The sequence below is a fragment of the Oncorhynchus tshawytscha genome, linkage group LG15 (genome assembly GCF_018296145.1).
Source record: "Oncorhynchus tshawytscha isolate Ot180627B linkage group LG15, Otsh_v2.0, whole genome shotgun sequence".
Taxonomy (NCBI): Eukaryota; Metazoa; Chordata; class Actinopteri; order Salmoniformes; family Salmonidae; genus Oncorhynchus; species Oncorhynchus tshawytscha.
In genome coordinates, this window is record NC_056443.1 from 18,162,796 (window position 1) to 18,184,184 (window position 21,389).

General features: G+C 41.7%; 1 protein-coding gene across 2 annotated transcripts in view; it reads right to left on the reverse strand.

Moving 5' to 3' along the window:
• Window positions 1-8,647: 8,647 nt before the first annotated feature.
• gal3st4 (galactose-3-O-sulfotransferase 4) overlaps window positions 8,648-21,389 on the reverse strand; it is a 51,569-nt gene continuing 38,827 nt past the window's right edge. For both annotated transcript variants that reach the window (XM_024373353.2, XM_024373352.2), the window contains exons 3-7: window positions 15,843-15,993; window positions 15,579-15,725; window positions 12,088-12,208; window positions 11,609-11,811; window positions 8,648-9,843 (exon numbers count right to left, since the gene is read on the reverse strand). In XM_024373353.2, the coding sequence (XP_024229121.1) occupies window positions 9,109-9,843; window positions 11,609-11,811; window positions 12,088-12,208; window positions 15,579-15,725; window positions 15,843-15,993 (1,357 nt within the window). In that variant the 3' untranslated portion in view covers window positions 8,648-9,108. The remainder of the gene's footprint in view (window positions 9,844-11,608; window positions 11,812-12,087; window positions 12,209-15,578; window positions 15,726-15,842; window positions 15,994-21,389) is intronic.

The window sequence follows — 21,389 nt, forward strand, 5'->3', positions numbered from 1 at the left end:
CAGTGCACTCCAGTACAACTAGTCGACCACAGAGAAAAAGAGCTGCATTTTTAAACTAGGCAGGAGTATTCAACTGCTGATAAGTGGAATTAATTAACAGAGGCCCAGATAGCAAGCCTTTCTCTCACCATTCAGGTAGACCCAAATAATCCCCCAATACATTTGAAATAGTTTTTCACCCTACGTCAACGTAGCTAAATAGTTAATGTATTATTAAAAACTGTGAGCTTGTTTGACAATGAAGGAAATAACACTTGATCTTGTGAGTTGAAAATCCCGTTAATCCCATTGTAAAACTTAATAATGTGATCAATTTGCAACAAAGGCTAGAGAGATTTGAAATTTCTATTTCAATCTTAAATAGATATGCCACTCAAAGCCACACTAGGATCACAGACAAAAGCTTTGGTCAGGAAATATTTGCTTTTATTTCATACAATTAAAAAACAAACTATGAATGAATGCACACAGACAAATACCAAGGTTTCAAACCAAATATAAACAACTTCAAGTAAGAAAAAAGATAGTGATACAATAAATATGTTTTGCTGAAATATTACCTTCGATGTCTGCAAAATGTATGCTCTCAAATATGGTAGAATAGTCCCAATTTAAATGAGAATACAATTCCTATCAATCCAGTTTAAATGTTATGTTTTTTTAAAAAAATACATTTTAGGCTTAGAGAAGTACTTTTGTTTACCCTAGGAAATATTTCCTTGGTTTACCCACACAAATTTATTAAATCATAATGATATCAATTCAATCAATAATACTCAACGGTGGAGGGACAATGTATTTAAGTTTACATTTCAATGTTTCAAGACATTCCACTTTCAAGAATGATGCCCATTTAATGTTTGTTTGAATGGCAGTGAGAGAAAAAAATTGAAAAAAGAGAAAAGAAGATTCCATGATTCCAGGTGAGTATGCTTCAACTCGACATGAGACAAGAACCCTTTATTTCAGTAGTGTACAGTACCATTCATTCTCAAACAGAATTAAGTCAATAGTCCCATCAAGTCAATAGTGGAGAGGTCAACAGAAAAGTATTATTATCACAGTACTATAGCAATCCGCACAAGCGAGAAATATGCCTTCAGACTAGCCTGTGAGGCAGTTCAGCCTCCAAGGATGATGTTTAACCTACTCAATCCAGAGTTGGTTAAACATCAGTCTGGCAGGCAGAGCTGCCGCCAAAGCTACTTGAAAGTAGTAATCCCATCACTTCTATTTGTAACATGTTTTGAGCAACAAAATTAAACTTTCTTACAATATTGTCAGTATATAAATTTGTGCACTGCTTGTAATGTGCATTGTGTGTGTGTGTGTTTGTGTGTGTGTGCAGTGGTGTAAAAGTACTTAAGTAAAAATATTTTAAAGTACAACTTTTTTGTAAACGTTTCTATACTTTTACTTCACTTACATTCCATACATTTTCCCTGACACCCAAAAGTAATCATTACCTTTTGAATGTTTAGCAGGACAGGAAAATGGTCCTATTCACACACTTATCAAGAGAACATCCCTGGTCATCTCTACTGCTTCTGATCTGGGGGACTCGCTTAAACACAAATTCGTAAATTATGTTTGAGTGTTGGAGTGTACCCCTGGATATCCATAAAAAAACAGGAAATGTGGTTGGTAGGGGTTGGTAGTCCAGGGCAGAGTTCATAAGGTACAGAGCAGAGCGGCAGGCTCAGGGTCGGGGGCAGGCAGAGGTCAGTAATCCAGGGCAGAGGCAAAAGGTACAGAACTGCAGGCAGGCTCAGGGCAGGCAAAATGATCAAAAACCAGGAAAACTAGAAAACAGGCTCAAAGAAACTGTTCTGAAAAACACGCTGGTAGGCTTGACGAGACAAACTGGCAACAGACAAACAGAGAACATAGGTATAAATGCACAGGGGATAATAGGGGAAGATGTGCGACACCTGGAGGGGGGTGGAGCAAAGCCCAAAGACAGGTGAAACAGAGCAGGGTGTGACACTTTTACCAGGTGAAGCTGGTTGAGAGAATGCCAAGAGTGTGCAAAGCTGTCATCAAGGCAAAGGGTGGCTACTTTGAAGAACCTCAAATATAAAATATTTTTTGCTTTGTTTAACACTTTTTTGGTTACTACATGATTCCATATGTGTTATTTCATAGTTGATGTCTTCACTATTATTCTACAATGTACAAAATAGTAAAAACAAAGATAAACCCTTGAATGAGTAGGTGTGTGCAAACTTTTGACTGGTACTGTATATTTTAGCAATTACATGTATTTATATTTAAAAACCAAATACTTTTAGACTTTTAGTCAAGTAGTATTTTATTGGGTGACTTTCACTTTTATTTTCGATTAAGGTATCTTTACTTTTATTCAACTATGACAATTGGGTACTTTTTCCACCACTGTGTGTGTGTGTAGTTGCATTCCTGCCATTCCTTTAATGCATAAATATTTCATAAACTTGTAATAACTTGGGTCAAGTACCATAAATGTTTTGTATTTTTGTATTAATGTGTAATATTGTTAATATTATAATAATAATTGGGATAATCAACATAATTAAATGGTGTATCAATGTGTGTATGTTTTCCGTTGGCTCTTGAATGTTTTGAAAATGAACAAACAGTGAATTCCAGTCAATTTTCTTTTACACTATTTACCTTAAAATAAATACAATATATACAACAATAGTTTTTTTAAAGTAACGATAAATACAGCAAGCTATCGTTTTTAAAGCCCTTTTTCCGAAATGTACTGTTTTCTAAGGCAAGAAATAGCTGTTTTATTAGTGTTTGTTTGTGAAATGGTTGTTGTTCCTGGATGGTACATTTAATTGAGTTTGTAATGGATTTTGTAACATGTTAAAAATGATTACATGTTCTTGAACAATCAACATCTTCTTTTTCTGTTAAAACCTCCATCTCTGTGACTCTTGATCAAGACATTCAAAAACTACAAAAAATAAACAAACATGGAGGCAGCGAAATGGGCTCTAGGTTAATACACCCGCCATAACTGTAGTTCATAAGGATGTAAAACATAGAAAATGCAGATAGATAGACACAGTGAAAGAGATAGCAGTTGTTTTAACTTCCACATTCTATGCACGTTTTGAATGAAACAGTTAATATACATTTTAAAACATATTTCAGTTATTCCCTGGGCATGAAAACAGAAAACATTTTGAAACGGAAATTTGTGTTTTCATTGGACAAGTTCTGGTAGTGCCTCCTCCATTTCAAGACAATTTCTTCAGTTTTCTACTGAACATGGGCCTATTTTGATCATAAATGTTGTTAGCCATAGACACCACCGATATTGTTTAAAAGATTACTTAGAAATTTCCAGACAGTCACAGATTCTCTACAAAAATCACAGCTTGTTCTGCCAAAGACATTTGTACCTTTGTGTACACGTTTTATACTGATTATTGATTATTATATTTAATCAATATTGACATCCTGGTACTTAGAGGCATTGCTATTGCCTGGTCCCAGATCAATTTGTGCTGTACAGCCAACTCCTATGTTTGTGAGTTACGATCATAGGACTGGGTGGATAGCAGAGACAGATCTGGGCCCGTATTTATCTAGTCTCAGAGTAGGAGTGCTGATCTAGGATCAGGTCCTCTCTGTCCACAATGATCTGATTAAGTATGATCTAAATGATAAAACACTTTGAGACGCTTGATACATATGGCCCGGGCTACCATTCATTTCCAAACCAGCATATGACGTAACTTTATATGCGCTCCATGGTCACCTGACACCACTTGCGCTGCCTGGCTGGCTGGACCACTGGGACCTGTGAGAGTGCCTTTCAATGAGCTTCCATGACTCACACTTAAGCTGTCAAGCATGACGGAGTACAGTGTGTGCATGTGTGCGAGCGCAAGTATCTGTGTGTTAAATGTACTGTATATGTACAGTGCCTTGCAAAAGTATTCATCCTCCTTGGTGTTTTTCCTATTTTGTTGCATTACAACCTGTAATTTAATTCGATTTTTATTTGGATTTCATGTAATGGACATACACAAAATAGTATATATACACCTGTTTTGAATGGCCCCAGAGTCTGCAACACCACTAAGCAAGGGGCACCACCAACCAAGCGGCACCATGAAGACCAAGGAGCTCTCTAAACAGGTCAGGGACAAAGTTGTGGTGAAGTACAGATCAGGGTTTGGTTATTAAAAAATATCAGAAACTTTGAAGATCCCACTGAGCACCATTAAATCAATTATTTAAAAAATTGAAAGAATATGGCACCATAACAAACCTGTCAAGAGAGGGCCACCCTCCAAAACTCACAGACCAGGCAAGGAGGACGTTAATCAGACAGGCAACAAAGAGACCAAAGATAACTCTGGATGAGCTGCAAAGCTCCACAGTGGAGATTGGAGTATCTGTCCATTGGACACCTTTAAGGCATACACTCCACGGAGCTGGGCTTTACAGAAGAGTGTCCAGAAAAAAAGCTATTGCTTAAAGAAAAAAATAAGTAAACACGTTTGGTGTTCGCCAAAAGGCATGTGGGAGACTCCCCAAACATATGGAAGAAGGTACTCTGGTCAGATGAGACTAAAATTGAGCTTTTTGACCATCAAGGAAAACACTGTCTGGTGCAAACCCAACACCTCTCATCATCCCGAGAACATCATCCCCACAGTGAAGCATGGTGGTGGTAGCATCATGCTGTGGGGATGTTTTTCATCGGCAGGGACTGGGAAACTGGTTAGAATTAAAGGAATAATGGATGGCCCTAAATACAGGGAAATTCTTGAGGGATACTTGTTTCAGTCTTCCAGAGATTTGAGACTGGGACAGAGGTTCACCTACCAGCAGGACAATGACCCTAAACATACTGCTGAAGCAACACTCAAGTGGTTTAAGGGGAAACATTTAAATGTCTTGGAATGGCCTAGTCAAAGCCCTGACCTCAATCCAATTGAGAATCTGTGAAGTGACTTAAAGATTGCTGTAAACCAGCGGAACCCATCTAACTTGAAGGAGCTGAAGCAGTTTTGCCTTGAAGAATGGGCAAAAATCCCAGTGGCTAGATGTGCCGAGCTTAAGGAGACATACCCCAAGAGACTTGCATCAGTAATTGCTGCAAAAGGTGTCTCTACAAAGTATTGACTTTGGGGTGGGTGAATAGTTATGCACGCTCAAATATTCATTTTTTTGTCTTATTTCTTGTTTGTTTCACAATAAAAAATATTTTGCATCTTCAAAGTGGTCGGCATGTTGTGTAAATGAAATGATACAACCCCCCCAAAATCTATTTTAATTACAGGTTGTAAGGCAACAAAATAGGAAAAAGGCCATATTTTTGCAAGCCAATGTATGTACACACATGATGTACAGTATATGTATTTAGTGTATGTATTCACAATTCCACTAATATCATCAAAATCAATAAATCATAGCATGTTTTTGGGCTCATTTAATTGCTTTTACCTGACAATGTATAATCCTGAAAAATAATGTTAAAAGTACCATTTATATTCCTAAAACATACATTTAAAATGATACTGTTGCTGCTTCCTGTTGTCATGGCTTTTTGACTCATGGCCAAACTGGTTTTTGATGTCCAAATTCATAATCAATATGTTGAAATACGTTGTGATATTTTGAAGACCAATACATAAAAGTTACTCCCTACATATGTGTCACACTTGTGTTCAGAGGACTGCTAAATAAGTACCTTATGAACTGCACACAGACCAACATTTACCAATCTTGTTCTCAAGATTGGAATTGATTAGCTTGTTTTACTGTACTCAATATCAAGCGCAAATTAATCGCTCACATCGATATTGTTTTGAAATCAATGGAAGTGGGACAACAACCGCAGAGACATGTACTGTCTGTGCTTTTCTAACAGACAAACCTCAATGAACATGGGTATACTACATATATGTCGATAGATGGCAACTTTTCACAGCCATTTATCAACTTTATTGATAACGTTTATTTCGGTAGATGGCCATTGGCCAATAAGGAAAAGTAAACAGCACTATTTGGACTGGACAATTTCAGTGAATCACCACCTCACATTGAGGTTGTCTTTCATTTGAATGATAGCATAACCCTCAAATCCACTAATTAATGTGAGGCCACTGGTCCAGTGTCTATGCGGGTCCACACTTTTCAGTGTTAAATTAGCACACTGCTAAGTGTACAGCCTTATTTCCATATTTCCCAGAGTGCCTTGCCTATAACTGTAATTGTTTGTGACAGAGACATGGTTGTTGCATTCATCCATTTAGTGAGATCCAAAGCGAAATGTGAAGATTAAAATTGTATTATTTAACACAATACAACACATTTTTAATAAGGCTTTATTTTGAGGGCCTTGTTTTAGCCCAATAGAGTGGCCTGAAACTCGTGGTTTTCAGGCCTGCAAGTCACATTAAGATGATGGCTTGCAAAGTGATGAGTAATTCCTATTGGAATCCAGACAGACTGGGTATATGCAACATTTTAAATTGTTATTGACTTGCAACCTGCATTGAATGACTGCCGGGTTGGGAAGACAAAGATATCAGAAATATGATAATAATGGACGTCGTTTTAGTTTAATACTGGTTATTAACACCAACACTGGGGTTCAATTACACCAAATAGTTTTAATTTAACACCGGAATCAACACTAGAAATGTTACACTGAAAAATCAACACTCGGTAACACTGGCCCATTTGCTGTGTAGCTCGCATTTAACACCCGCATTGAGTCAGGGAAATACTGTGTATCCAATATTACTAGATCTATTGAAAGCCACACTAAAAAGGTTCAAAGTCAGACATGCTAGCTATCCATTCAACCACAGTGCTTCAGTTCAGATACAGTACATTACTGCTGTACACTTCAGTCCTTATCAAAGTACCATGTGTTAATTTAAGAGTTTTCGCTCCACCTTGGAGACATCACAGTTAAGCCTATTCTGAGACTCACTGCTCTCCAATGCTGGCTTCGTATCAGTGGAGGCTGGTGTCGCTTTAAATTGGAGGACAGGCTCATTGTAATAGCTGGAATGGAATGAATAGAACAGTATCATGTGTTTGATATTGATGTTTTCGTTGCATTCCAGCCATAATGGACTACATTTTTTACTCCGGACACACTGTGTTCAAAGCGATGGATTCCATTCCTATTCTCAGTCAGAACATGCAACTCACATCAGGTGGGAATCATTCCTCTCCCAGTATGTGGCTATGGCTGGCTGCCTGGCTGCTGTCATATCATATATGCCGTCTGTGTTAGCGTTCAAGAAAGGTAATAGCCTAGTTATTTTTCAAAAAACTAAAACTGACAGGCTGAGTTTTTGATCGTGCAGGAGACGACAGTGAGGGGGAAAAGTATTTGATCCCCTGCTGATTTTGTACGTTTGCCCACTGACAAAGAAATTATCAGTCTATAATTTTAATGGTAGGTTTATTTGAACAGTGAGAGACAGAATAAAAACAAAAAAATCCAGAAAAACACATGTCAAAAATGTTATAAATTGATTTGCATTTTAATGAAGGAAATAAGTATTTGACCCCCTCTCAATTAGAAAGATTTCTGGCTCCCAGGTGTCTTTTATACAGGTAACAAGCTGAGATTAGGAGCACACTCTTAAAGGAGTGCTCCTAATCTCAGCTTGTTACCTGTATAAAAGACACCTGTCCACAGAATCAATCAATCAATCAGATTCCAAACTCTCCACCATGGCAAAGACCAAAGAGCTCTCCAAGGATGTCAGGGACAAGATTGTAGACCTACACAAGGCTGAAATGGAAGAAACACAAAATAACTGTCCATCTCCCTCAGCCTGGGGCTCCATGCAAGATCTCACCTCGTGGAGTTGCAATGATCATGAGAAAGGTGAGGAATCAGCCCAGAATCCTGCAGCGCCCACAAGGTCCCCCTGCTCAAGAAAGCACATATACATGCCCGTCTGAATGATTCAGAGGACAACTGGGTGAAAGTGTTGTGGTCAGATGAGACCAAAATGGAGCTCTTTGGCATCAACTCAACTCACCGTGTTTGGAGGAGGAGGAATGCTGCCTATGACCCCAAGAACACCATCCCCACCGTCAAACATGGAGGTGGAAACATTATGCTTTGGGGGTGTTTTTCTGATAAAGGGACAGGACAACTTCACCGCATCAAAGGGACGATGGACGGAGCCATGTACCGTCAAATCATGGGTGAGAACCTCCTTCCCTCAGCCAGGGCATTGAAAATGGGTCGTGGATGGATATTCCAGCATGACGATGACCCAAAACACACGGCCAAGGCAACAAATTAGTGGCTCAAGAAGAAGCACATTAAGGTCCTGGAGTGGCCTAGCCAGTCTCCAGACCTTAATTCCATAGAAAATCTGTGGAGGGAGCTGAAGGTTTGAGTTGCCAAACGTCAGCCTCGAAACCTTATTGACTTGGAGAAGATCTGCAAAGAGGAGTGGGACAAAATCCCTCCTGAGATGTGTGCAAACCCGGGGGCCAACTACAAGAAACGTCTGACCTCTGTGATTGCCAACAAGGGTTTGTCATGTTTTGCAGATGGGTCAAATACTAATTTCCCTCATTAAAATGCAAATCAATTTATAACATTTTTGACACGCGTTTTTCTGGATTTTGTTGTTGTTATTCTGTCTTTCACTGTTCAAATAAACCTACCATTAAACTTATAGACAGATAATTTCTTTGTCAGTCGGCAAACGTACAAAATCAGCAGGGGATCAAATACTTTTTCCCCTCACTGTATGTTGAACGTAGCAGTTGGACCACCAAATCTAACTTTCTTTCTCGATCAGAGAAGCAGAATTTTTGAACGACATCTGGCCCACTGAATGCAATGCAATTCCGTTTCAAGTCCCCTTAAAACACATCCACAGCAATCATAAAGTCCGTATGAACACGAAATAGAGTCATAACCAGTCCAAAGTTCAGCCAGAAGAGAATGTACAGTAGAGGTGGGTTGGAGGGAGAATGGGTATTTATTTCCATCAAGTCTCTTGAGTACTTTAGTAATAGAAATACTCAACGAGTGCATGAGTAAGAGTACACAGGCTCAGTCAGCATTCTGTCTTATCCATTCTCTCAAGGCAGTGAATTCTGGATGGAAAACTATTTTATCTTCCCTTTCCCTCCTCCTCCTCCTCCTCGTAGCAATGTCTGGTTATTATTATTATTATTACTACGAGATAACCGACTCCTGTCCTCCCCCGTCCCCCCTCCTCCTCCTCCTTCCCCCACCCCCAACTCTCCTGTCCTGAGTTGGGAAGAAGGGTCTTTCCTTAAATAGGCTCCCCCAGCAGGGATAGCCGGGGCCTGAGCTTGGGCAGCCTGGGGAGCAGCCCTGGGGAACTGCCTGGCGTCCAGCAGGTCCTTATACTGGATCTCTGGCCTGATCATCCTCAGACAGGACTGATGAGTAGCGTTGTCCAGCCCAGGCTGGAGCTCATATCCCAGGATCTTCACCAAGCCGCTCTGGAAGGGCCTGATGGTCTTGTCGCGGATGCGGCTGGCCTCCACAGGTGTTCCGCCGTCCCTTAGGCAGGCCCGGGCCAACACATCCCGGCGGGTACGGAGAAGAGCGACCTCCTGGTCCATCCTAATTCTCCCGAAGCGATCCACCTCGTTCCAGAAGGAGCGGTTGAAGGCCTGGTAGAGGTGCCAGTCCAGGGCGTTCCACTCACGGAGCTTTAGACGTTGGTCGTCTGTTAGAGCCAGGGCGGGGGGCTGCGCAGCAGCCACTTTACCCACCCAGGAGTTGCCTCCGCTGGGCTTCTGCTGGCGGGCATTGAGACTGAAGGAGACGATGGCGTCCAGCGGCCAGCAGAGGGCGTGGCGCAGCAGGACCTGTATTCATAAAGCGTAGGTAAGAGAGTGCTGATCTGGGATCAGGTACACCTTGTCCATTAAATCTTATTCACTGTATCGAAAAGGCAAAACATATCCTAGGTCAGCACATTCATAAAGCTTCTCAGAGTAAGAGTGCTGATTTTGAATCAGATAATCTTATTCACTCAGGCAAAATGTATCCTAGATCAACAATCCTAGGCTGAAACGCTTGATACATATGGCCCCAGGACCTGTATTCATAAAGCGTAGGAAAAAGAGTGCTGATCTAGGAACAGGTCCACCTTGTCCTGTGAATGTAATATTATCTGCTGTATCTAAAAGGAAAAACTGAACCCAGGGCCTGTATTTATAAAGGGTCTCAGAGCAAGAGCTAGGGTTATAGATGTGTCACTGCAACCTTAAAGGTCCTAAATTATGTCACCATTGCCCTTGATTCTAAGCAATGTTGTGCTGCTATTTTTATTGACTTGGCCAAAGCTTTTGATACGGTAGGCCATTCCATTCTTGTCGGCCGGCTAAGGAGTATTGGTGTCTTTTGAGGGGTCTTTGTACTGGTTTGCTAACTACCTCTCAAAGAATGCAGCGTATAAAGTCAGAACATCTGCTGTCTCAGCCACTGCCTTTCACCAAGGGAATAACCCAAGGCTCGATCCTAGGCCCCACGCTCTTCTCAATTTACATCAACAACATAGCTCAGCCAGTAGGAAGCTCACTTATCCATGTATATGCAGATGATACAGTCTTATACTCAGCTAGCCCTTCCCCGGATTTTGTGTTAAAGGCTCTTACAACAAAGCTTTCTTAGTGTCCAACAAGCTTTCTCTGCCTTTAACCTTGTTCTGAACACCGCCAAAACAAAGGTCATGTGGTTTGGTAAGAAGAATGCCCCTCTCCCCACAGGTGTGATTACTTCTTCTGAGGGTTTAGAGCTTGAGGTAGTCACCTCATACAAGTACTTGGGAGTATGGCTAGATGGTACACTGTCCTTCTCTCAGCACATATCAAAACTGCAGGCTAAGGTTAAATCTAGACTTGGCTTCCTCTATCGTAATAGCTCCTCTTTCACCCCAGCTGCCAAACTAACCCTGATTCAGAATACCATCCTACTACCCATGTTAGATTACGGAGATGGAATTTATAGATTGGCAGGTAAGGGTGCTCTCGAGCGGCTAGATGTTCTTTACCATTAGGCCATCAGATTTGCCACCAATGCACCTGGAACGAGCTGCAAAAACCACTCAAACTGGACAGTTTTATCTCGTCATTCAAAGAGTCAATCATGCACACTCTTAGAGACAGTTGTGGCTGCATCGCATCATGTATCGTTGTCTCTACCTTCTTGCCCTTTGTGCTGTTGTCTGTGCCCAATAATGTTTGTACCATGTTTTGTGCTGCTACCATGTTGTGCTGCTGCCATGTGGTGTTGCTACCATGCTGTGTTAGCATGGCAGCAACACATGCTATGTTGTTGTCTTAGGTCTCTCTTTATGTAGTGTTATGGTGTCTCTCTTGTAGTGATGTATGATTTGTCCTATATTATATTTTTTGAATCCCAGCCCCAGTCCCCGCAGGAAGCCTTTTGCATTTTGGTAGATCATCATTGTAAATAAGAATTTGTTCTTAACTGACTTGCCTAGTTAAATCAAGGTTAAATAAAATAATTAAAAAGAGTGCTGATCTGGGATAAGGGCCACCTATGGATAAAAGCTAAAAGCGTCTGCAAAATGGCATATATTACTATATTTTATAATAGTATATGTACCATGGATTGGTCAAAGTGCTCAGAGACCAGGATGAGTTTGAAGGCGCGTCGGACGGCCACCTCGCCTTTTCGGGCCAGTGTGGTCGAGAAGTTGGCGTTGTGGTCCAGGCCGAAGTCGAACCAGAGCAGGTTGCGGGCGTAGTGGTTGTTACGGAGACGGGGGTCGTAGTACTTCCTGGGGTTGTCGGCGAAGTCTCCCAGGCCTGTCAGATTAGATTAAGGTTCAAATTAGATTAAGAAAACTTTGACCTCAATGAGGCAATTCATTTTGCAGCATACAACCTCAATGTAGATTAAAAAAACTGATTCCCCATACACAGATTAAGCCTACTCCTGAATTAAAAATGCATGCTCAATGGAGAATCTCCAATGAAAGTTCTTTTGAGTACTGGACAAGGCTTAACCTGTGCCCAAAAAGTAACTGCATAGCAGACATACATGAGCATTAAGCAGTAGAATAGAATGGCTACATTATGTACCTTTGGCCTTCTTGAAGGCGGGGGCGACAGCTTTGTAATAGGCATAGGACGACTCGGCCAGCGCTACGGGGTCACGCATGATAGAGAAGTAAAAGGTGTCCACTGGCATCACCTTCTCTACCTGGAGGACCACAGAAGAAGAGGTCAGAGGGCCAAAGGTCATGGGGAAAGAAAACGAGTGATGGAGGCCATAGTCAAACTGTTTGAATGACTTGAAATGACCCAGTACACACCGTATAATTAAAGACATTGAAAACTGTTTGATTGGATGTAAAAAATGTAATAATGAACTAAAGAATGGATATAAAAATATGAAGTTAGGTGACGCACACTCTTCTCTTCATTGCAGTATGATGCCTTTACTTCATCAGGGACAGGGTGGCACTTTAGCTAATGTTTTAGAAGGCCTTTATTACAACCTCTCACCTGCGGTTATTTGAAAATGAAATAATCTCCAAAATATCACTATTTTTAAAACAAGCCATAGAAAATTGGTTGCAATTTCAGTTTAATCCACCAGGAAAGACAGAACACATATTACAACAATATGGTTAAACTCAAATATACTAAATGATAAAATAAACATTATTTTGGGAATAAAAAAACAAACAAAAGTATAATCTTTGTGAATTATATCAAAAATAGGACTGGTGGAGTTATGTCACACATGCAGCTAACAAAAATATATGGAAATGTCTGCTCTACCCAAAATTTCTACCAACTGATTGCAGCATTACCGCAAAAGTGGAAAAGGCAAGTGGAAGGGGGGAAAAGTAAGGAACTTGTCTGTCAGCCCTGCATTAAAGACTAAAATTGGTTAAAGGAAATTGTGATAAAAACAGTATACCAGTGTCATTTAAGGACCCCAAAAAATGACAGCTGTGCCATACAGATTGCAAAATTGTTGTGAAGAGATTGTCGATGTCCCGTTTATGAACTGATACAAAATGTTCAATTTAAATTACTATACATTTTTTTTTACAACCAATAGAATGTTATATATATGGGGGGGGGATACAACCATCCCAGCTCTGCAAATTATGCTGCAAAGAAACAGAATCATTAGATTATTTGTTTTGGGACTGTCCATATATATGCATCTTTATTTTTGGTCACTGCCAGTTGAGGACTTGTGAGGCGTCTGTTTCTCAAACTAAACACTCTAATGTACTTGTCCTCTTGCTCAGTTGTGCACCAGGACCTCCCACTCCTCTTTCTATACTGGTTAGAGCCAGTTTGCACTGTTCTGTGAAGGGAGTATTACACAGCATTGTACGAAATCTTCAGTTTCTTGGCAATTTCTCGCATGGAATAGCCATAACTTCTCAGAACAAGAATAGACTGACGAGTTCCAGAAGAAAGTTCTTTATTTCTGGCCATTTTGAGCCTGCAATCGAACGCACAAATGCTGATGCTCCAGATACTCAACTAGTCTAAAGAAGGCCAGTTTTATTGCTTCTTTAATCAGAACAACAGATTTCAGCTGTGCTAACATAATTGCAAAAGGTTTTCTAATGATGAAATTATAAACTTGGATTAGCTAACACAACGTGCCATTGGAACACAGGAGTGATGGTTGCTGATAATGGGCCTCTGTACGCCTATGTAGATATTCCATTAAAAATCAGCCATTTCCAGCTACAATAGTCATTTACAACATTAACAACATCTACACTGTATTTCTGATCAATTTCATGTTATTTTAATGGACAAAAAATTTGCTTTTCTTTCAAAAACAGGGACATTTCCAAGTTACCCCAAACCTTTGAACGGTAGTGAATATGGGGAATTGGAAATGATGCAGCCAATTACAGTGATATCTGCAATTTTTAAGCAGATCTAGCCCCTAAAGAAAATAAACAAAATATTTTAGGACTAGTAGGAGTGTGTGTGTGTGTGTGTGTGTGTGTGTGTGTGTGTGTGTGTGTGTGTGTGTGTGTGTGTGTGTGTGTGTGTGTGTGTGTGTGTGTGTGTGTGTGTGTGTGTGTGTGTAATGGCTCTAATGTTTGTGAAGTTGAAACCCAGTCTTTGATGTTTTCTAACAAGTATCACACGCACACAGTGATGATTCTAAGATACACTATATATACAAAAGTACACCCCTTCAAATTAGTGGATTCAACTATTTCAGGCACACCCGTTGCTGACAGGTGTATAAAATCGAGCACACAGTCATGCAATCTCCAAGGACAAACATTGGCAGTAGAATGGCCTTACTGATGAGTTCAGTGACTTTAAACGTGGTGCCGTCATAGGATGCCACCTTTCCAACAAGTCAGTTTGTCAAATTTTGCCCTGCCAGTTCTGCCCTGCTAGAGCTGCTCCGGTCAACTGTAAGTGCTGTTATTGTGAAGTCGAAACGTCTAGGAGCAACAACGACTCAGCCACAAAGTGGTAGGCCACACAAGCTCACAGAAGGGGGCCGCCGTCAAAATCATCTGTCCTCGGTTGCAACACTCACTACCGAGTTTCACCATCTGGCAATCCGACAGACGAATCTGGGTTTGGCAGATACCAGTAGAACGTAAAGTTTGTTGGAGGGGGAAAAATGGTCTGAGGCTGTTTTTCATGGTTCGGTCTAGGCCCCATAGTTCCAATGAAGGGAAATCTTAACGCTACAACATACAATGACATTCTAGATATTTCTATGCTTCCAACTTTGTGGCAACAGTTTAGGGAAGGCTCTTTCTGTTTCAGCATGAAAATGCCCCAGTGCACAAAGCAAGGTCCATATAGAAATTGTTTGTCGAGATTGGTGTGGAAGAACTTGACTCGCCTGCAAAGAGCCCTGACCTCAACCCCATTGAACACCTTAGGGATGAATTGGAATGCCAACTGCGAGCCAGGCCTAATCGCTCAACATCAGTACCCAATCTCACAAATGCACTAATGCTCTTGTGGCAAAATGGAAGTCCTTTCCAACATCTAGTGGAAAGCCTTCCCAGAAGAGTGGTGGCTGTTATAGCAGCAAAGGGGGGACCAACTATATATTAATGCCCATGATTTTCAAATGAGATGTACGACGAGCAGGTGTCCACATACTTTTGGTAGCTAAATTGCTCCATCCTGTTGAAACATACTCATACAACTGTCACTGTCCTTTTCTTTGCCAACAACAGAAGCAGTTAACAAATCACAAGGGAACCTGCCAAACTTACAAAATATATCATCAGCTCCATGAAAATAATAATCTGTGTTAAACTAACGCACAAAAAAATAAAAATAATATTCTGTTTGTATTCGTTTTTTTCTCCCTTCTGTCCTATGATTTTGTTTATTTCCTCAATAAATAATAGGCCAACGTGTAAATCTAGAATAAAAAAATGTCCTCACATGCACATGAATATAGGAAAAATTACAATACAACTGACCTTGTGTCTTGCCCTGTTAATGGGTTTGTTTGTTAGGTTTTTTTTGCTGTTCAAAAACCTCAATAAATACACATTGGAAGAAAATAAAGAAATACACAATTAATAATCTAAAGCACGTACCTCTGGTTTGTTGAAGCGCATGTGGTTTCCCATAATGCTGAACTCGGCCACGTGGGGCCCTCTATAACCTTTGACCCTGTGTGCGTTGAAGGGGAGGGGGTAGCCAAATTGGTACCCCAGAGGCAGGGCGAAGAACAGATCCCTCTCCTAGAAGAACAAGACTATGGATTTGAAGCTGCTTTCAGAGAGCCAAACAAAATCGTACAATATAACATAAAAATAAGTTTGCTGGAGGAAAGCCAAACGGAAGATGAAGTAGTCTACCTCTCCGTATCGGTAAAGCATGTTGAGAACAGTGCTGCTGGCTGTCTTGTGGGTCTTCAGGAACATGACGTGGCTGTGGGGCCGACAGGAGCCCAGAGGCGGGCCCTGGCCGTCGGATGAGAACAGCGACCGCGACCTGTCCTGCTGGAGGCTACATGAGGGGAGGGGGAAAAGATGATCATTTCAAAATGGTTTGAAACAAAAATAAAAATATTTTTATGCAGTTCCACATGTGTACTGAGAGGAATAAATGTAAATGTATGCAAATTGGCCCATAACTCCGCCTATCCAACAACATAGGCATATGACTATACATTCTTTAAGCAGGGTTCATACAGACATTGATAAGTCAAATTCAAGGACTGTTTCATTTTCAAGGACTGTTTCATTGTAATTTTCAAGGACCTCAATGTTATACAATTGTATAATTTACAGTTGAAGTCAGAAGTTTACATACACCTTAGTCAAATACATTTAATCTCTGTTTTTCACAATTCCTGACATTTAATCCAAGTAAAAATTCCCTGTCTTAGGTCAGTTAGAATCACCACTTTATTTTAAGAACACGCTCAATTAGTATTTGGTAGCATTGCCTTTGAATTGTTTAACTTGGGTCAAATGTTTCGGGTAGCCTTCCACAAGCTTCCAACAACAAGTTGGGTGAATTATGGCCCATTCCCCTTGACAAAGCTGGTGTAACTGAGTCAGGTTTGTAGGACTCCTTGCTCGCACAAGCTTGTTCAGTTATGCCCACAAATTTTCAATAGGATTGAGGTCAGGGCTTTGTGTTGGCCACTCCAATACCTTGACTTTGTTGTCCTTAAGCCATTTTGCCACAACTTTGGAAGTATGCTTGGGGTCATTGTCCATTTGCGACCACGCTTTAACTTCCTGACTGATGTCTTGAGATGTTGTTCAATATTTCCACATAATTTTCCTCCCTCATGATGCCATCTATTTTGTGAAGTGCACCAGTCCCTCCTGCAGCAAAGCACCCCCGAAACATGATAATGCCACGCCCGTGCTTCACGGTTGGGATGGTGTTCTTCGGCTTGCTAGCCTCCCCCTTTTTCCTCCAAACATAACGATGGTCATTATGTCTAAACAGTTCTATTTTTGTTTCATCAGACCAGAGGACATTTCTCCAAAAAGTATGATCTTTGTCCCCATCTTTACCCCCCTTTTTTTACCCCCCTTTTGTCTCCCCAATTTCGTGGTATCAAATAGTTAGTAGTTATATATGATATAATATATGATATAAATCAACTCGTACATTTTATGGAATATAGCTAGCCCTTCTATCTTAATGTAATGACATGAAATAAATTGGCAGATCATTATCAATGACTTATCAACAGCTGTAAGAATTTGTCCAGTGTAGGAAATCCTCACTGGTACCCTAGTTTATAGAAATACCCATATAAATACTGTAGTTATTTACTTGACACACTTCTATCCAAACAGTTGGGTCACTCTAGAAGACAACACGGACCAGGTCACTTAGCATGCTTTTTTCTAAATACAGTTACATTTAAAAAAAAAAATGAGCATGGGCTGCGTGATAATCCACCGCATTTGCCTATTTCAGCCTTCGCATCTATGATGGAAGGTGGCCGAGCTACAGCAGTTTTTGTCAGACCATGAGACATCCCAAAAAATCGGTCTACTCACGAAAACGCTTGTAGTGTCCAAACGGTTTGACCTACAAACTTTATGTAAAGATGAGACTCTCACGAACATGGTGGGGTTCTCCGTTTTGCTCTACAACCCCCATAATGCTAAGTTAAGGCTACCAAGCTTGCTAGGACAGAACAGATACAACTTCAATTAGCACTGAGGTGTGAAGTGAGAGCTGTCAAAGCCTTTGAGCACAACAATGGCAGGAGAGTCTCACAGCCTACCCACCCAAATCCAGAGGCCTTTGAAGCCCCCCTCCTGCTGTTCAGAGACCATCCTCTGGCATTTTCTACACAGAATCTGCCTCCAGAAAAAAGCTTATCCCATGTGGTTGGGACACTGCTGCTTGGATTCCACCTGGTGATCTGTTCACTGTCTGCCCTGGCCTGTCTCCCACTGTCTGGTACAGGTACCCCCTCCACACTTCCCCCCTCTCTCCCGAGCTTTCGCTCAACTCCAGCACACACGCACTGTTGGGGCGAGTGACTCTGAACTTTCAAATCAAATCAAATCAAATGTTATTTGTCAAATCAAATCAAATTTTATTTGTCACATACACATGGTTAGCAGATGTTAATGTGAGTGTAGCGAAATGCTTGTGCTTCTAGTTCCGACAATGCAGTAATAACCAACAAGTAATCTAACTAACAATTCCAAAACTACTGTCTTATACACAGTGTAAGGGGATAAAGAATATGTACATAAGGATATATGAATGAGTGATGGTACAGAGCATAGGCAAGATACAGTAGATGGTATCGAGTACAGTATATACATATGAGATGAGTATGTAAACAAAGTGGCATAGTTAAAGTGGCTAGTGATACATGTATTACATAAGGATGCAGTCGATGATATAGAGTACAGTATATACGTATGCATATGAGATGAATAATGTAGGGTAAGTAACATTATATAAGGTAGCATTGTTTAAAGTGGCTAGTGATATATTTACATCATTTCCCATCAATTCCCATTATTAAAGTGGCTGGAGTTGAGTCAGTGTCAGTGTCAGTGTGTTGGCAGCAGCCACTCAATGTTAGTGGTGGCTGTTTAACAGTCTGATGGCCTTGAGATAGAAGCTGTTTTTCAGTCTCTCGGCCCCAGCTTTGATGCACCTGTACTGACCTCGCCTTCTGGATGATAGCGGGGTGAACAGGCAGTGGCTCGGGTGGTTGATGTCCTTGATGATCTTTATGGCCTTCCTGTAACATCGGGTGGTGTAGGTGTCCTGGAGGGCAGGTAGTTTGCCCCCGGTGATGCGTTGTGCAGACCTCACTACCCTCTGGAGAGCCTTACGGTTGAGGGCGGAGCAGGTGCCGTACCAGGCGGTGATACAGCCCGCAAGGATGCTCTCGATTGTGCATCTGTAGAAGTTTGTGAGTGCTTTTGGTGACAAGCCGAATTTCTTCAGACTCCTGAGGTTGAAGAGGCGCTGCTGCGCCTTCTTCACGATGCTGTCTGTGTGAGTGGACCAATTCAGTTTGTCTGTGATGTGTATGCCGAGGAACTTAAAACTTGCTACCCTCTCCACTACTGTTCCATCGATGTGGATAGGGGGGTGTTCCCTCTGCTGTTTCCTGAAGTCCACAATCATCTCCTTAGTTTTGTTGACGTTGAGTGTGAGGTTATTTTCCTGACACCACACTCCGAGGGCCCTCACCTCCTCCCTGTAGGCCGTCTCGTCATTGTTGGTAATCAAGCCTACCACTGTTGTGTCGTCCGCAAACTTGATGATTGAGTTGGAGGCGTGCGTGGCCACGCAGTCGTGGGTGAACAGGGAGTACAGGAGAGGGCTCAGAACGCACCCTTGTGGGGCCCCAGTGTTGAGGATCAGCGGGGAGGAGATGTTGTTGCCTACCCTCACCACCTGGGGGCGGCCCGTCAGGAAGTCCAGTACCCAGTTGCACAGGGCGGGGTCAAGACCCAGGGTCTCGAGCTTGATGACGAGCTTGGAGGGTACTATGGTGTTGAATGCCGAGCTGTAGTCGATGAACAGCATTCTCACATAGGTATTCCTCTTGTCCAGATGGGTTAGGGCAGTGTGCAGTGTGGTTGAGATTGCATCGGCTAGCCCCAAGTCGTTATATTTTTTTCTTGTGCTTTATGCTATTTTCCTCATGACTCCTACATGCTGATGACTATGAACTTGCTTGTTTACCCAACCGTGGGACAGACTGTTTGTTCCCACACTGGGGACTCTGGCTCTCTATTGGTTACGCGGACTCTTGGCCTCCCATCCTATTCTTATCACCTCTCGCCCGCTTTATATTCATATTACCTGATGAGATTGCTGTACAATGTGATCTTGTTGCCATCTAATACACATTAAAATGTCATAAATCAACACTGCAAAGCTATCCCTGTCCTCTGCCGTGCCTTGATTGTATTACTGCTGATGATATCTGGAAATGTGCATATACACCCTGGCCCATCTGCTGTTGCTAGCCCCAATTCTGACTTGTGCTCTGATATCTGCTTCACTGATTTCTGCTCTCGTAAAAGCCTGGGTTTTCTACACGTTAACACTACCTAAAATGGATCAATTGTGATTAAGGAAGAGTGTTTTGAACACTAATGTTAACCTTTCTAGTTCAAACCTTTTTTCAGCAAGACAGATCTGCCGAAGTTGGTGGAGTGGCAATCTTTACCAAGGAACACCTTCAGTGCTCGGTTGTCTCCACCAAGTCTGTCCCCAAACAATATGATTTGCTGGTTTCAAGCATTAAACTTTCAAATAGCTCTTTGTTGACTGTTGCTGGTTGTTATCGTCCTCCATCAGCACCGGCCTGTAACCTACCTGCCAGGGCAATCTCCTGGCCCCTTACACTACGTCTGAATTTTTCCTGCTAGGTGACCTAAACTGGGACATACATAAACCACCTGACCAAGTCCTAAAGCAATGGGACTTCTTAAATCTTTCTCAGATTACTACCAATCCCACAAGGTATCACTCAAACAACCAGAAAAGGCTACTCTCCTTGACGTGTTTTCTGTAATGAAGTTAGTGATGACTGTTTTAGAGCCTGTCTTCGTAATGGCTGCTCAGTGAAAGGACTTGTCCGGATGTCATAGATGCTTGCTAAGACACTTTAATGAGCAACCCTTCCTTCATGACCTGGTCTCTGTAAATTGGAATAGAATCAGCTCTGTCGAAGACGCTTGGACCTTACTTTTTCATATTTTCAGTGGTATTGTTAAAAAACATGCCACCATAAAGAGAATTAGAATTAAAAACAGGTTACTGCACCTCAAGAATTCCATTTGGCGAAAGGCTTGGCACACGCATACTCAGGCTGACTGGCTCGTGTTCAGTCAAATGAGAAATAAGTGCACTCAGGCTATCCAGGAGGCCAAAGTTAGTTACTTTAAGGAGCAGGTCTCTCTCTGTGGGTCTAACCCCAAGAAGTTCTGTAAAACGGTTAAAGACCTGGAGAATAAACCCTCCTCCTCACATCTGCCCATGTCCCTTAATGTTGATGATGTGGTTGTTACTGACAAGGAGCACATGGCTGAGCTCTTTAATCACCACTTCAATAAGTCAGGATTCCTATTTGACTCAGCCATGCCTCCTTGCCCGTCCAACATTTCCTCATCTCCCACCCCTTCTAATGCAACTACCCCGATACTCCTCCCTCTTCATCCCCTGCACCACTACAAAGTTTCTCCCTGCAGGCGGTCACTGAGTCCGAGGTGCTAAAGGAGCTCGTTAAACTTGACACCCCCAAAAAAACATCTGGGTCAGATGGATTAGACCCTTTCTTCTTTAGTGTTGCTGCCCCTACCATCGCCAAGCCTATCTCTGACCTTTTTAACCTGTCTCTACTCTCTGGGGAGGTTCCGATTGCTTGGAAGGCAGCCACGGTGCGT